General features: G+C 38.8%; 1 protein-coding gene across 2 annotated transcripts in view; it reads left to right on the top strand.

Annotated features, from left to right (window-relative positions):
• The window catches only part of CMYA5 (cardiomyopathy associated 5), a 104,261-nt gene that overhangs the window by 59,412 nt on the left and 30,725 nt on the right, over window positions 1-14,124 (top strand). Inside the window, exons 6-8 of one of the 2 annotated variants that reach the window (XM_004058646.5) lie at window positions 3,856-3,974; window positions 9,926-10,075; window positions 12,990-13,136. In XM_004058646.5, the coding sequence (XP_004058694.5) occupies window positions 3,856-3,974; window positions 9,926-10,075; window positions 12,990-13,136 (416 nt within the window). Of the gene's footprint in view, window positions 1-3,855; window positions 3,975-9,925; window positions 10,076-12,989; window positions 13,137-14,124 lie in introns of those variants that run through there. The other variant, XR_008673032.2, reaches the window with a different exon arrangement.

Below are 14,124 nucleotides of genomic sequence, written 5' to 3'. Positions count from 1 at the left end.
TTTTTCTAAATATTATTGACATTTCTTTTTATCCAAAAAGCACATGGATTTACAGTGCCATTCCATCTATACTGGACAGTGTAGATGCATATTTGCTTACTTATATTTTATCCATTCATGGAAGTTACTGCCCAGTAAGAAAATTTGGTGAGTGAAAAGTTGAAAAATGCAATAGAATGTTTTTACCTTTCTAACCATCAGAATATTGCAAATATAAATTGACATCCACTTAATACTAAATACTCTTTCTTCGGTTTTGTGCTTAAATGTGTTCATCTGTGTGTCATTTTAATTAATTTCTATTTCATTGTCCAGTTGACAGTGAATTAATTTTTTGCTAAAGCTGCCTGTCTCTTAAAGGAGAGTACACTTGGGCTAACCATTATTTTCCTGTAAAGAAAAAAGACAACAAAATTCTGGGATTTGGTGAAGAAAGATGAACAATTAAAGAAAGCACTGTCAAACATGTGCATGTACACGTGCACACACTTGATGAAGCTGGGCGCCATCACTGAAAAGCTTTCCATGTCCTCAAGAAAACTTCTGTCTCAAAGTCTCAATGTTATTGATGTTCCTTTCTATAAGAAGTGCTAATTATCTACAGTTGGCCCTTGAACAACACGAGTTTGGACTGTGCAGGTCCACTGATATGTGGATCTTTTTCAATAAATGTATTGGAAAATTTTTTTGAGATTTGTGACAGTTTGAAAAAAAATCAAAGATGAATTGCATAGCCCAGAAATGTTGAAAAATTAAGAAAATGTTAGGTATGTCACAAGTACATAAAATATATGTAAATATTAGTCTATTTTATCATTTACTATCATAAAATATACACAAATCTATTATAAAAATTAAGAACATCAACATTTATGCACACAAACACCACCGTCCATAGCACCATATGCAGTTGGGAGAAATGTAAACAAACATAAAGATACAGTACTAAATCATAACTGCATAAAATTAACTGTAGTAATACTGTACTACTCAAATAATTTCTACAACTATACTGCTACCATACTACTTTAATAATTTTGTAACCACCTCCTGTTGCTGTTGTGATGAGCTCAAGTGTTGTGAATCTCTGCTTAAAAAACTGTGTCACGCTAATCATCTCCCTGTGAGCAGTTAGTCTCTCCAGTAAATTGTATATTGCAGTAAAAAGTGATCTCCTAAGGTTTTTGCCTATTTTTTTTTTTGCCATATTCGGTGTGATACCATAAACCTTGAATAACGCCATGATGCCCATAGGAAGTGGCACTAGTGATCCTGGATGTGCTCCCCAGAAACAGAGAAAAGTCATGACATTACAAGAAGAAGTTGAATTGTTTGATCTTTTCAGTAGATTGAGGTCTGTAGCCACCGTTGCCTTCCATTTCAGCATTTCAGGTGATTCATCTTGTGAAGAGATGATGTAAACTTAAGGTATTAATAAATACAGTACAGTACTGTAAGTGTATTTTCTCTTCCTTATGATTTTCTGAACAATTTCTCTTTTCTTTAGCTTATTTGATTTTAAGAATACAGTATATAATACGTATACAAAATATGTGTTAATCAACTCTTCAGGTTATTGGTAAGGCTTCCAGTCAACAGCAGACTATTAGTAGCTAAGTTTTTGGGGAGTCAAACAGTACACATGGATTTTCAGTTGTGCAGAGAGTCAGTGCCCTAAACCCCGTCTTGCTCAAGAGTCAGTTGTGGTTTATTTTACCTTGCCACTTTTTCTCCCTCCCTTCATATTACATCTCTAAAGGCAGTGCTTGTATATTAAATGCTTTTTCTCAACACTAAAGATGCTTAAATTAAGGAATGCTGTCAAGCATATTTAGACTAAACATTTGCATATCTTGAAAAACACATTTGCTTAGAAAATGCTGTTTGTTGAGGGGATTCATTTTTTTTCTCCATTTTGCTCTTTTGTGTTATAATAATGAAAAGGAGTTGCAACCATTGTAAGACCTGCTTCTGAAAGGATGTCTGCTTGCCTTTTCATATGCTGATGTTAAACTGGAATAGGTTCAGCGCATAAGGGAAAACTCTAACATTTTGCTTGTGGTACCTACAATCATAGCTTTTGTGCTACAAAATGTCCTACGTTAATACACATCAGTGATGTGTATTTTTAGAGGGCTTACTGCATGTATGGGGCACCATTTTTGTTCATTCTGAGCCTATCATTTCCACCCTCTCCATCCCCACAGGCTTAAATTAGGCTCGTGCTGTCTTCCCTCACTAGACCCTATGGGGTTCTCCCACCTGACCTCAGACCTCTTTCCTCTGTTTACCCTGATCCTTCCTTAGACACTTGCCAAGATAGTCATCTAGATTTCCCTTTTATAACAATTTTATGGCTCTCCCTGCCTTAAAAGACAAAATTGAACTCTCAGTGGGTATGAAAGGCTCTTTATAGTCAAGCCACAAATGACTTTTCTATTTCATCCCTAACTGTCTGTGTTTCCCAACTCCCACGGTGCCCTCTGGCCCTCGAATGTGCTGTACTTGGCCGCATCTCCATGCCTGGGTTCATACCCTTCTTCTATCTGCAATGCCCTTACTTGTTCTCTCTTCTGCCTAGGAAACTCCCACTCATTAAGACCCAGCCCAAATGTTACCTCCTCTTTGAAGCCCCTCTGGAACCACCTCCCCTAAATCAAATGATAGTGAATTTTATTGTTTCTGACAGTAGTAAGTGTAGAAGTCACTCTTTAAATATTCAGTTTTATTTTATAATATTTTTCCTTCATACTGGCCATAAATCCACCATCACCGAGATCCTGATATCCACACCCCCACAAAACTATTGGCCTCTTATTTATTCAAAATATGTTTATTAAATGCCCACCACGTGCCAAGTAATGCATTAGAATACAGTAGTGAACAAAACAAAGTCCTTTCCTGCATGTAAACGGTATTCTGGTGAAGCAGACGGACAAAAACCGAAGAGGCTGTGATAAGTCTGGGGAAAACAAAGCCTAGTGAAGAATGGAGGGGGCAGGCAAGGCTGTATTAGTAGCGTACTCTCTGAGGAGCTGACATTTGAACAGAGATCTAAATTAAATCAAGGAAGGAGCTGAGCAAGTGTCTGGGAGAACAAAGTTCCAACAGCAAGTGCAGTGGGTCTGCTGGGAAAACCAAGACATCCATGGAAATGAAGCCTTTTTGTCATTGTTTGTTTAAATCCACATTTCATCTGGATACAAATACTTAGACTTAGCATCAGTTGGCATTCCAGCTAATGAGGGTGTTGAGTCCATAAAGCTGTTGATTTAGAAATTGTGGCTTGTTTAGTCTTTTATGAATGATAGGCTTTATCCTCTCATTGCTCTTTCCCCAGTACCTAGCACAATGCCTGGGACATAGTAAATAAACATGTTTTGCATGACAAAATGATTAGAAGCTTAATATCAAGGTTTGAGAACAAGGACATCTACAGTGTGTAAGTTTCTAGATGTGCTCTTAGCATTTTTATCCTTTGAAGCCTCAGTGGGTATGAAAGGCTTTGGATATAAATCCTTTCCCTTTAGGAAATAAAGAAAATAATCCCTAAAATGAAGTAATTTTTAGGGCCAACTTTATAGGTAAAACACTTAAGACTGTATTGCTTGATAGAATCTTTCTAACTAGAGGATATAGGAATGAAATTTCCAATATTACCAGTTGCCTAAGAATAGATTTTAGACTTATATTTCAAGACTTTAAAGCTTCAAATCCTTTTTTGGATAGAGTGAGAGGCCCTGCCTTATGCAAACCACCACTACCAACACCAGCTTCATTTTGAACAATTTTTTTCACTTTCATTCTGTATGTTAATAATTTTTTAACTTATGTAGAGCTCTATTCCCCTGATAGGTTGCTTTCTGCAATGGAGAGCACTGCTTCTTTAGAGAAAATGCCTGCTGCGTTTTCCCTTTTTGAACATTATGATGATAGCTCGGCAAGAAGTGACCAGATGTTAAAACAAGTGGCTGGTAAGCATTTTAATATATTAATTACCTAGATGAAATGTGGCAGTTTTTGCTTGTTTATACAAAAGATTGTTATACAAAAGATTTTGAGTGTAAAGACATGTAACTGGAAAAAGAAAAGTATTAGTTGTAAAATGTTACAGCTAGACTCTGAAATTGAGCATGGGAGGAACATCCCATTTCTGTGCATTTCCATCTGAAGCTTTATGACTTGCTTGGAGATTGAGGAGGTGGAAGGAGCCATGGAACCAAAGGGTCTCCTCTTTTTTTTTTTTTCTTTAATTTAAAAATAGGATTTCTCTCCCTCTCTTCTCATTTGCCTCATACCAGCAGCCAGGTATAGAAGAAAAAAGAAGTCAAATGTTTTCCTACGTGTCAAACAGATTTCTCTTTATGAGTGGTTTTCCCCTCTTCAATTCAATTCTTTTCCCCTTTTTTCAAACTAAACAGATGAGCTTAGAGAACTATCAGCTCAGCACCATGGTCTGTAGCCAGGAGCCTCCCACTCAGCTGTCAGAAGCATCCTGCCAGCTCTTCACAATATTTTTTAATGTGCTATTTTAACAAACAGGACAATGAAACTTATTTAGATTTTTCAAAGCTGCCATGTTTCAGTGAAGTTACCAAGTTTTTCTTACTGTACAACATGCTCAGATGTCCTCCTTAAAAGATGCTGTAGTCTTCCAAAATCACCTCAAAGATTACAGCTATTCAGGAGGCTGAGGCGGGAGGATCACTTGAGCCTAAGGGTTCGAATCCAGCCTGGGCAACATAGTAAGACCCCCATGTCTAAAAACAACAACAACAACAACAACAACAAATCCCAAAAAACAAAAATAAAACAGATGGCTGTTGTGTTTAAATTGATGATTAACTTTCATTCCTGTACAAAGAGTTCTAATTTAGTAACTACTAAAAAGGCTACTGTATGTCTAAAAAGACAAAAACAACATGACACCACACAACACTCAAAAACCCAAAACCCCACCAGCCCTTTATAAAATTAAAAACTCAATCATTAATCTTAATGGATTTTCTCTAGAAATGTCTCAAAGTGTTTTCTTGTAATTTCTTTAAGAGGGATTAGACTAGGACAGTGATTGCAAACTAAGAAAGTTTGATTAACAGAGCTGGTGTTTTGCTTTTAAGGGATTCATTATATGCCACTGTTCATTTAGGAGGATATGCTTTTCAGTACTTAATGGGCAATGAGAGGACGTTTAATATATTTTAGAGGTCACAGAGTTAAAATGTCACAAAGTGTTAACAATTAACTCAGCAAGTGCACGTGGCTGTCCCTGTGGCTGGAAGCCTTTTATGGAGAGACTGATCTCAGAGCCATAAATGTTACTTTGTGCGTCTGTTTCACAAAATTGGAGCCCAGGGTGTTGACTTGCTGCTAAGTAGTTTTTGTGCATTTTGTGACACCTCTCAGAAGTCCTCACCTGTGCCCTGAAAAGTTGATCTGATGACCCCCTACCTAAACTAAGCAGATACAATGAGAAAAGGATGTGAGTTTTCCAATGAGAAGTAGCAGCCCATACGATTTATTCCATGCTTATACGATGGCTGGCATTGTGGAAACCGTTAAGCATATCAAGTCATCTAATCTCACCATAACCCAAGGAGGTAGGTTTTGTTATTCCCATTTGACAGGTGAAGAAAGGTGAGGAAAGAGAGGAACAGAAAAATGTTCTATTTTCAAGAAAACACAGCCGGTTGGGGTGTGTTTGGCAGGGGAGTTTGGCTTCAGAGTCTGCCCCACAGGGAAAAGGCAGAGTGCTGCTGAGAAAGATGAGAGAAACAGATCATGATAAACAAACATGAATCTAGGCTTCCTTGATGCTGGCACCTGGGGATTTTTTTTTTTGATTGTGGTAAAATACACATAACAAAATTTACCATCTTGCCCATTTTTAATTGTACAGTTTAGTGGCATTAAGGACATTCACATTGTGGTACAACCATCACTGCCATCCTCTCCAGAACTCTTCATCTTGCAAAACAGAAGCTCTATATCCATTAAACACTAACTCTCCATATTCTCCCCTTCTCCTGGCTGTGGCAGCCACCATTTTACTTTCTGTTTCTGTGAATTTGATTACTCTAAGTACTTCATCTAAGTGGAATCATACGGTATTTCTCTTTTTGTGACTGGTTTGTTTAACTTAGAGTAATATCCTCAAAGCTTACCATGTTGTAACATGTGAAACTTTTCCTCCTCTTATCTATTCATCCATCGGTGGATACTTGGGTTGCTTCCACTTTTTGGCTATTGTGAATAATGCTGCTCTCCTGAGGACGTTCCAAAGGCCAGGTTGAGTGGAAATCTGTATCTGGTCACAGATTCCAAAGTCCAGTTTGGTTAATGCTTAACTCCCCAAGTGTGGTGGCTCTTTTTGGGCACATTTCATCAGGCAGAGGGGTGATTCTTCTACCCAATTCCTTAGCCTCTTATAATGAAGCCCTAAACTTTCATTTTGGTATTTTTTGGTATCATACCTTTTTTTTTTTCCCCACACAGAGTCTCATTCTGTCGCCCAGGCTGAAGTGCAGTGGCACCATCTTGGCTCACTGCAACCTCCGCCTCCCGGGTTCAAGCCATTCTTATGCCTCAGCCTCCCCAGTAGCTGGGATTACAGGCATGCATCACCATGCCCAGCTAATTGTTGTATTTTTAGTAGACGTGGGGTTTTGCTATGTTGGCCAGGTTGGTCTCCTACTCCTGAACTCAAGTGATCTGCCCTCCTTGGCCTCCCAAAGTGCTGGGATTACAGGCATGAGCCACCGCGCCCGGCCAGCATCATACTTATTCAAGTTTATTACTGTAAAAGTGTAAACAGAGTTGCTAAACTCCGGGTCTCTGATGTTGTTCTACCACATAAGAGTTGTAAATCCAGCCATTATTATTAGATTATATCTATGGAATATTCCTATTCCCTTTTCATTTTAGAATTCTTTGAAAAGTAAAAGTATTTCCTGTTTCTGAAAAAAGGTGTTTTACCTTTAATGCTTTTGGGGGAAGGAGCACATTAAAACAAAATTTCTAACCTACATACTTTGCTTCTTCCTTGAAATTAAGTGATTTTCTTGGATCAATTAATCAGTTTTTAAGTTTGTTAATTTACCCGAGAAAGACAGAGAAATGTGAAGGATGTTTTCATTTTTAAAAAGCAGATACAGCTCCATGTATAATTCATAGGATAAAAGGGGGAGCATTTTCATTGTTCATGCCTCAAGTAATTCTCAAATACTGCTTCAAAGATGATCGACAATCCTTGAAACATTCTGCTTGGTCCTTTCATAGACCTGGGTAACATGAAAATTTACTGAACTACATTTTTCTGGACAGACTCATTTAGAATGTGACATCCATTTCCTGCTGGGAAGACAAGCAATAAATTCCAAGACAGTATCAGGGTCTCTGACCCGTGATCAGTTCCTGGGGAGGCGCTCTCACCAGCGGCCTCTGCCTTAGCATGCAGTTCGCTCCTCAGGTCTTACCTCTGTGGCCTCTGTGGCTTTCCAGATGATGGGTCCCTCATTCAGCCCTCATCTTCAGGAGCTTCCTGCCTTGCCCCTCTGTTTCCTGTGCTCCTGCCAAGGCCCCTTTGCTTTCTGAATGTTAGCACTGGTTACCTGTCAGCCACTTTGCTAAGCACTCGATAGATATTATTTGCTTCCTATAACGACACTGGGAGGTAATACTATTATTATTGTTTTCTCATTTTAAAGATGGGGAAACTGAGGCTGAGATAACAGAGGGGATGGATCTGGTGTTTAACCTTGGGCCAGCCACTCTGCATTGAAGTCCATGAACTTGACCCTTCTCCTCTTCTGCTTCTTGTTTTTCACAACTGTGTATTTTTTCAGCTCTTTATCGCTATTGCATCTTCTCAGTTTGTCTCTTTTTGTTACATTCTTTAGACCCATTAATGTTTTTCTCATTTTTACCTTCTTGCTGAACTGATCTTTATTTTTCTTTTCCTTTGGTGTCCACTTTTAATAAAGTAATCTCATAAAATTTGGCCCATATTATTAATATTTCAGTAAACTTATCTCTCAGGAAATTGTTGACTGGAAAAAAACACCATAAAAAATAAATGTAAAAACATGCTATTGGTTCAGGTGCAGTGGCTCATGCCTGTAATCCCAGCACTTTGGGAGGCCGAGGCAAGCGGATCACCTGAGGTCAAGGAGTTTGAGACCAGCCTGGCCAACACGGTGAAACCCCATCTCTACTAAAAATACAAAAAAATGAGCTGGGCGTGGTGGCGGGCGCCTGTAATCCCAGCTACTAGGGAGGCTCAGGCAGCAGAATTGCTTGAACCCAGGAGGTGGAGGTTGCAGTGAGCTGAGATTGCACCACTGCACTCCAGCCTGGGTGACAGAGCAAGACTCCATCTCAAAAAAAAAAAAAAGCATGCTATTTTTTCAACTATGGGAATAACCTTTTCCTCTAATTTGTAAAATATGTTCAAAGATTTTATGTCATAAGTTTTGGGGGAGAATTGCATAGAAGTTTGATTTATGGCATTGCATATACCATTAATGTTTGTACGCATAATCATGAACTTTACAAGTTTCTAGGAAAACATCCAAGGATTTTGTTGTCATTAAAATTCAGAACAACAGAGTTATATTAGGTGTCTAAAATGTATGCTGAATCAGTAGGCTACTTTTTCTGTAGTTTTTATATATTTTGTTTAATTTTTAAAAAGTTAGTAATTAAAAAAATTGATAAGGATAGCCATGTTGGAAAGAAAAAATGGGATAGTCGTTTCAGAAAGTGTATTTTGATATTTTATTTTTGCAAGTATTTTTCTGGCTTGAAGATACACCAACTATATCTTAAAAGGGCTTCATTTGCCTCTATCGTGAATATAGAATCCATATTGATACAGAATGATACAACCTTGGTTATCTAGCAAAGCATGTGTTTTGTTTTGAAGGAGAAGCAAGTCAGTTGTTGCCTCCTCTAACCTACATGAGTTTATTGCTCCAACTATAGGACTGTAGAAGAGTATTCTCAAGTGATCCCATTTTGGAATACATTTTTGTTTATTTCTGTGTGTATTATATATGTGCACATGTACAAATGCATAGAAAATATTGTGGAGGGATACACATTCAACAGTGATTGCATCTAAAGAATATGGCTGGGCGCGGTGGCTCACGCCTGTAATCCCAGCACTTTGGGAGGCTGAGGCGGGTGGAATCCTTGAGGCCAGGAGTTCAAGAACAGCCTGACCAATATGGTGAACCCCCCACCTCTACCAAAAATACAAAAATTAGCCGGGCGTGGTGGTGCAGGCCTGTAATCCCAGCTACTCAGGAGGCTGAGGCAGGAGAATCGCTTGAACCCGGGAGGCGGAGGTTGCAGTCAGCCAAGATTGCGCCACTGCACTCCAACCTGGGTGATAAAGCAAGACTCCATGTCAACAGATTAAAAAAAAAAATTGGCCTGTGTGGTGGCTCATGCCTGTAATCCCAACACTTTGGGAGGCCAAGGTGGGTGGATCACCTGAGGTCAGAAGTTCGAGACCATCCTGGCCAAGGTGATGAAACCCTGTCTCTACTAAAAATACAAAAATTAGCCAGGTGTGGTGGCAGGCGCCTATAATCCCAGCAACTTGGGAGGCTGAGGCAGAAGAATTGCTTGAATCTGGGAGGCAAAGGTTGCAGTGAGCCGAGATCGTGCCACTGCACTCCAGCCTGGGTGACAGAGTGAGACTCAGTCTCAAAAATAAATAAATAAAATTAAATTAAAGTTAAAATTAAAATAAAAAAAGAATATAATTGGGGGTGGGAGTTTGGGGGAACAAGAGAGCCCTTCTACTTTTATACTATGTATTTCTGTATTCTTTGAATTTTTTTCAACAAGCATAAGTAACTTTTGCCCAAAAAATTAATAAAAACAGCATTAGTTACAATAAAACTTGTTTATATTCCAGTTCCACAGCCTCCTAGATTAGAACCTCAGGAACCAAATTCTGCCACCAGCACAACAATTGCAGTTTACTGGAGCATGAACAAGGAAGATGTCATTGATTCATTTCAGGTTTACTGCATGGAGGAGCCACAAGATGATCAAGAAGTAAATGGTAGGATTGCTAACACAAATACAAATGCATATGCATATTCATGCATCTTCATGTGAAGTATTTAAATATACACCTGTATTATGACTCTTCCCACAAAGCATTTATAGCCATTTACAAAACAACAACAAAACCCCAACAACCATATAATGAAATAATAACTACAGAAGCAAAATTTGGGAATCAAGATCAGGGAAAACAAAATGGCACAAATATTATAATAGTCAACACAAATATTGTAATTGAGATTCACATTTGGCTTTGAGCTCTCAGAATAACAGGAGCAATGAAGTGGTTCTCATTTAGAGAAAGGAGGTAACATACCAGAGCTTCAAGGAAAATAAAGTTTTTAACAGTACGAAAGCCTGAAAGACAAGTGTCACGTGTTCCACTTTTAGGGAAGAAGCCATAGAGAGGACAGTGTGCTCCACAATGACCTGAATGCAAATGAAGCATGGGATGTCATGGGTGGCAGTTTCTCAGGTCTGTCTTTGCTAAAAGCCACCAACAAGCCACAAGGTTCATTCAGTGTTCATGGTTCCCAGGGCGTGGGCCTAGGTATGGTGTAGTCTTCCTGTGTCCCAAATTAATGTGTGGATAGAAATGAAAGTGCTTAGTAGGGTGAATGTATGGTATGTCTTACAGCTGAGCCTCTGTAAGTATCTCTCAGCTCAGAAGGACTTCTAATAAGCCCTGGAAGCCAGGCAGTTTGAGGTTGTGCTTCCTGATGAATCAGAGCTGGGAGTGCTGCCATTCTGTGTTGCTTGTTGAAGACAGACCCACATACTATGGAAAACAGATGAGCATGTGGCAGGCTTGGCGTCCTAACTCAGGTGCCCAATTTGTAATCAGGAATGAATGGTAATGTATTATACTATTACTAATATTTAAGTCTTTTGAAATGTCATGTGATAATTAATTTAGAAAAAAGTTTAAAAAAGCAATTATAGGCATGGTGTAAAGTTGGCTAAATCTGTCTGTAATGTCATGACTCCTGTTTTATTGACCTATTTCCATATGCCTGTCACAGCACAACCAAGTAAGTGTTACTATCCCTATTTGCAAGTGAGAAAACTAATGTGAGGTTAAGTAGTTTGCTCAAGGCCTTGCAACTTGTACATGACCGGGGGCAGGAGTCAAACACACATCTTTCAGGCTCCAAAGTTTATTCTTTTGTTTGTTTGTCTCTGTGTGTGTTTTGTTACACCATACTTCATCTCCATCTATTTCTAGCTGTTTTCAGAAACACCATGGCTCTCTGAGACCCTTCTTATCAAATAGTTATTGCTTGGCGTGCTTTTTTTTTTTTTACTGGGTTTCACCCCCACCCCAAACACTTCCCTATCCTATGTCTTATTGTTTCTGTGCCCTGAACTGTGTTAATAACAGTTAGCTAATCTGATAATCTAGTCTGTGATACCATGCCATGTTTTGTAGGGTCTCTAGTCACATATGTTATGTGCACTGTTAAAGGGAGTGCCAGGGTAATAGGATGTATTAGTTCATTCTCACACTGCTATAAAGACATACCTGAGACTGGGTAATCTATGAAGAAGAGGTTTAACTGGCTCACAGTTCCACAAGGTGTACAGGAAGCATGGCAGAGGAGGCCTTAGGAGACAGAATCATGGCAGAAGGTGAAGGGGAAGCAAGCACATCTTCCCATGGCTGGCAGGGAAGAGAGAGAGAGTAAAGCAGGAAGTACTACACACTTTCAAACAACCAGATCTCTTGAGAACTCATTTATGAGAACAGCAAGGGAGAAGTCCACCCCCATGATTCAATCACCTCCCACCAGGCTCTTCCTCCAACACTGGGAATTACAATTCAACATGAGATCTGGGTGGGGACACAGAACCAAACCATATCATAGGACCTTGCCTAAAAGAATGATTCCAGTGAAAACTGCAGACACAGATTCTGGGATATGGGAGAAATATTCTTCGGTGTACAGGTCCTTATGAGGTTCTTTAAACTGAACTTTCTGTCCAGAAAGTACAGCTCACTGGAAAGGAGAGAGGCAATTGAGAAACCTGCTAAGTTGAAGAGCTCCCGATTTTCTTTTAAAGAAACAGTCTGGGTTCTTAAGTGGAAAAGTTTTGAAGATGTGACATTCAAGAGTCATAAGGGGGGGAAACTGAAATTACCATAGGCAAAATTTACAAAGAAAATCATATGTTTTAAAGGAGATAAAATTTCAGTAAGAATAATCAAATTGGCCCAAATTGGTAGGTTTGTTCAGAATGGTATTGGATAATGTTTACTATTAAAATATTCAAAGTAAAATATTTTTTAAAATTTTTGAAGGCAAATGTCTTAATTGGACAAAGTTACTTCTTAGAGTAGCTTATGACCTATCAAAGTTATTTAAGTATTTCTATAAATTGTGGAAATCTCTAGTGGAAAGAATTCTGGAATTCATGAGAAGAAACCAGGATTTGAAACCTGGAAGGTCATACTGAATACCAAAATAGTTTACTAATCTGTAAAGATGTTTAAAAACCATGAAGTTGTCCTTTTTTTATGACATACTCTTCTGAAATATTGGCACTGGTTCTTAAGATTTTCTTGAGAATGTGTTACTGAGATTTAAGCTAACATATACATTATGTAATTTTAATATTCACTACTGAAATAAGTTACTTTAATTGTGGTATATGAAGCTCAGAATCTTACTAATATGCTATTATTTTCTGAGAAGTGTTAACAAGTATTACTATGTCATCCTAAGTATCTCTTTTCAGAATGCTGTTGCTTTCATATGTATTCTAAGGAGCTGGTTTTCACATAATGGTATCTGTAAGGTTATCAGTTTGCATTTTCCACTGAAAGAAAATCATAGATGACTTTCTCCAGTAACTATAACTTTTAATTAACTTTGGAAGACATCTTAGATTTTAATTGTGTCTTATGCTAGAGTTGGTAGAAGAATACAGACTGACAGTGAAAGAAAGCTACTGCATTTTTGAAGATCTGGAACCTGACCGATGCTATCAAGTGTGGGTGATGGCTGTGAACTTCACTGGATGTAGCCTGCCCAGTGAAAGGGCAATCTTTAGGACAGGTAAGGAGATGGATGCTAAGGGTGCGTTAGAAGACAATGCTCAGTTCTTCACAGACTCTTGAGATCAGCCAGTAAGTGTTTATTAAGCATCTATTGTGTGTTGAGTGTTGTGCAACGTGCTGGTTATACAACGATGACTTAAGACTGGGGTCCTGTTCTCAAGAAGCTCATGCTCAGGTGGGGAGATGGAAAAACAGAGGATCATAGAAAATGTGTGGTAAGGGCCATATCCAGATATACACAGGTTATTATGAGAACACTCCAGAGGGGCACCCAAGTTGGCCTGGGGCAGGGGCAGGATCGGAACTGCTTCCTAGAACTGATGCCTGCAGAAAATGCTTTAAAGGATCAATAGGAAGTAATGCATTAAAGGAGGATATTCCACTTGAAAAAGACATGAGCAGAGGCATCAAGGCAAGAAACAGTATGGAGTGTGCAGAACACTGTAAGAAGTTTGGTATTATTTCTTAGACTTAAACAAAGGAAAGACAAGATAAGAAAGGCTAACATAGAGAGGCCGTGTTTGCAAGGTAAGAAGCTTGGGCTGCGTGTGGGTGCTGGGAACCCCCAAAAGGTTTTAAGCAGTGGTATTTAACTGGAAATGCATTCTCACGATGAAATCTTTTCACAGGGTATGAAGCCTAAACCAAGGCTGCACTGCCTTTAAGATAATGGTAATCTGCCTCAGGGGAAGAAATAGTTTACTCCTACCCTTTATCCTTTCCTCTTGCCTTTTAAAACAAGCCTTTATTGAGCACCTACTGAGGACAAGATCATGGCTAACTTGTGTGTACTGGGACAGGGGAAAGAATCTTTATTTTGATTTGCTTGTATATGTATAAAGAAAGTCTAGTGGGATTTATAGGAAGCTACTATTAGGGGCTGTTTGGGGATGGGTGAGAACTGGGCAATGTGGAAGGCAGAGAAGGGAGAGAGACATCACCATCTGTATTTGATCCTTTTTGGGTTTTTAACACAGAATACACTT

Source organism: Gorilla gorilla, chromosome 19 (genome assembly GCF_029281585.2).
Source record: "Gorilla gorilla gorilla isolate KB3781 chromosome 19, NHGRI_mGorGor1-v2.1_pri, whole genome shotgun sequence".
NCBI classification, from domain to species: domain Eukaryota; kingdom Metazoa; phylum Chordata; class Mammalia; order Primates; family Hominidae; genus Gorilla; species Gorilla gorilla.
The sequence above is the reverse complement of the archived record's forward strand: the minus strand, read 5'-3'. Positions and strand labels throughout refer to the sequence as shown.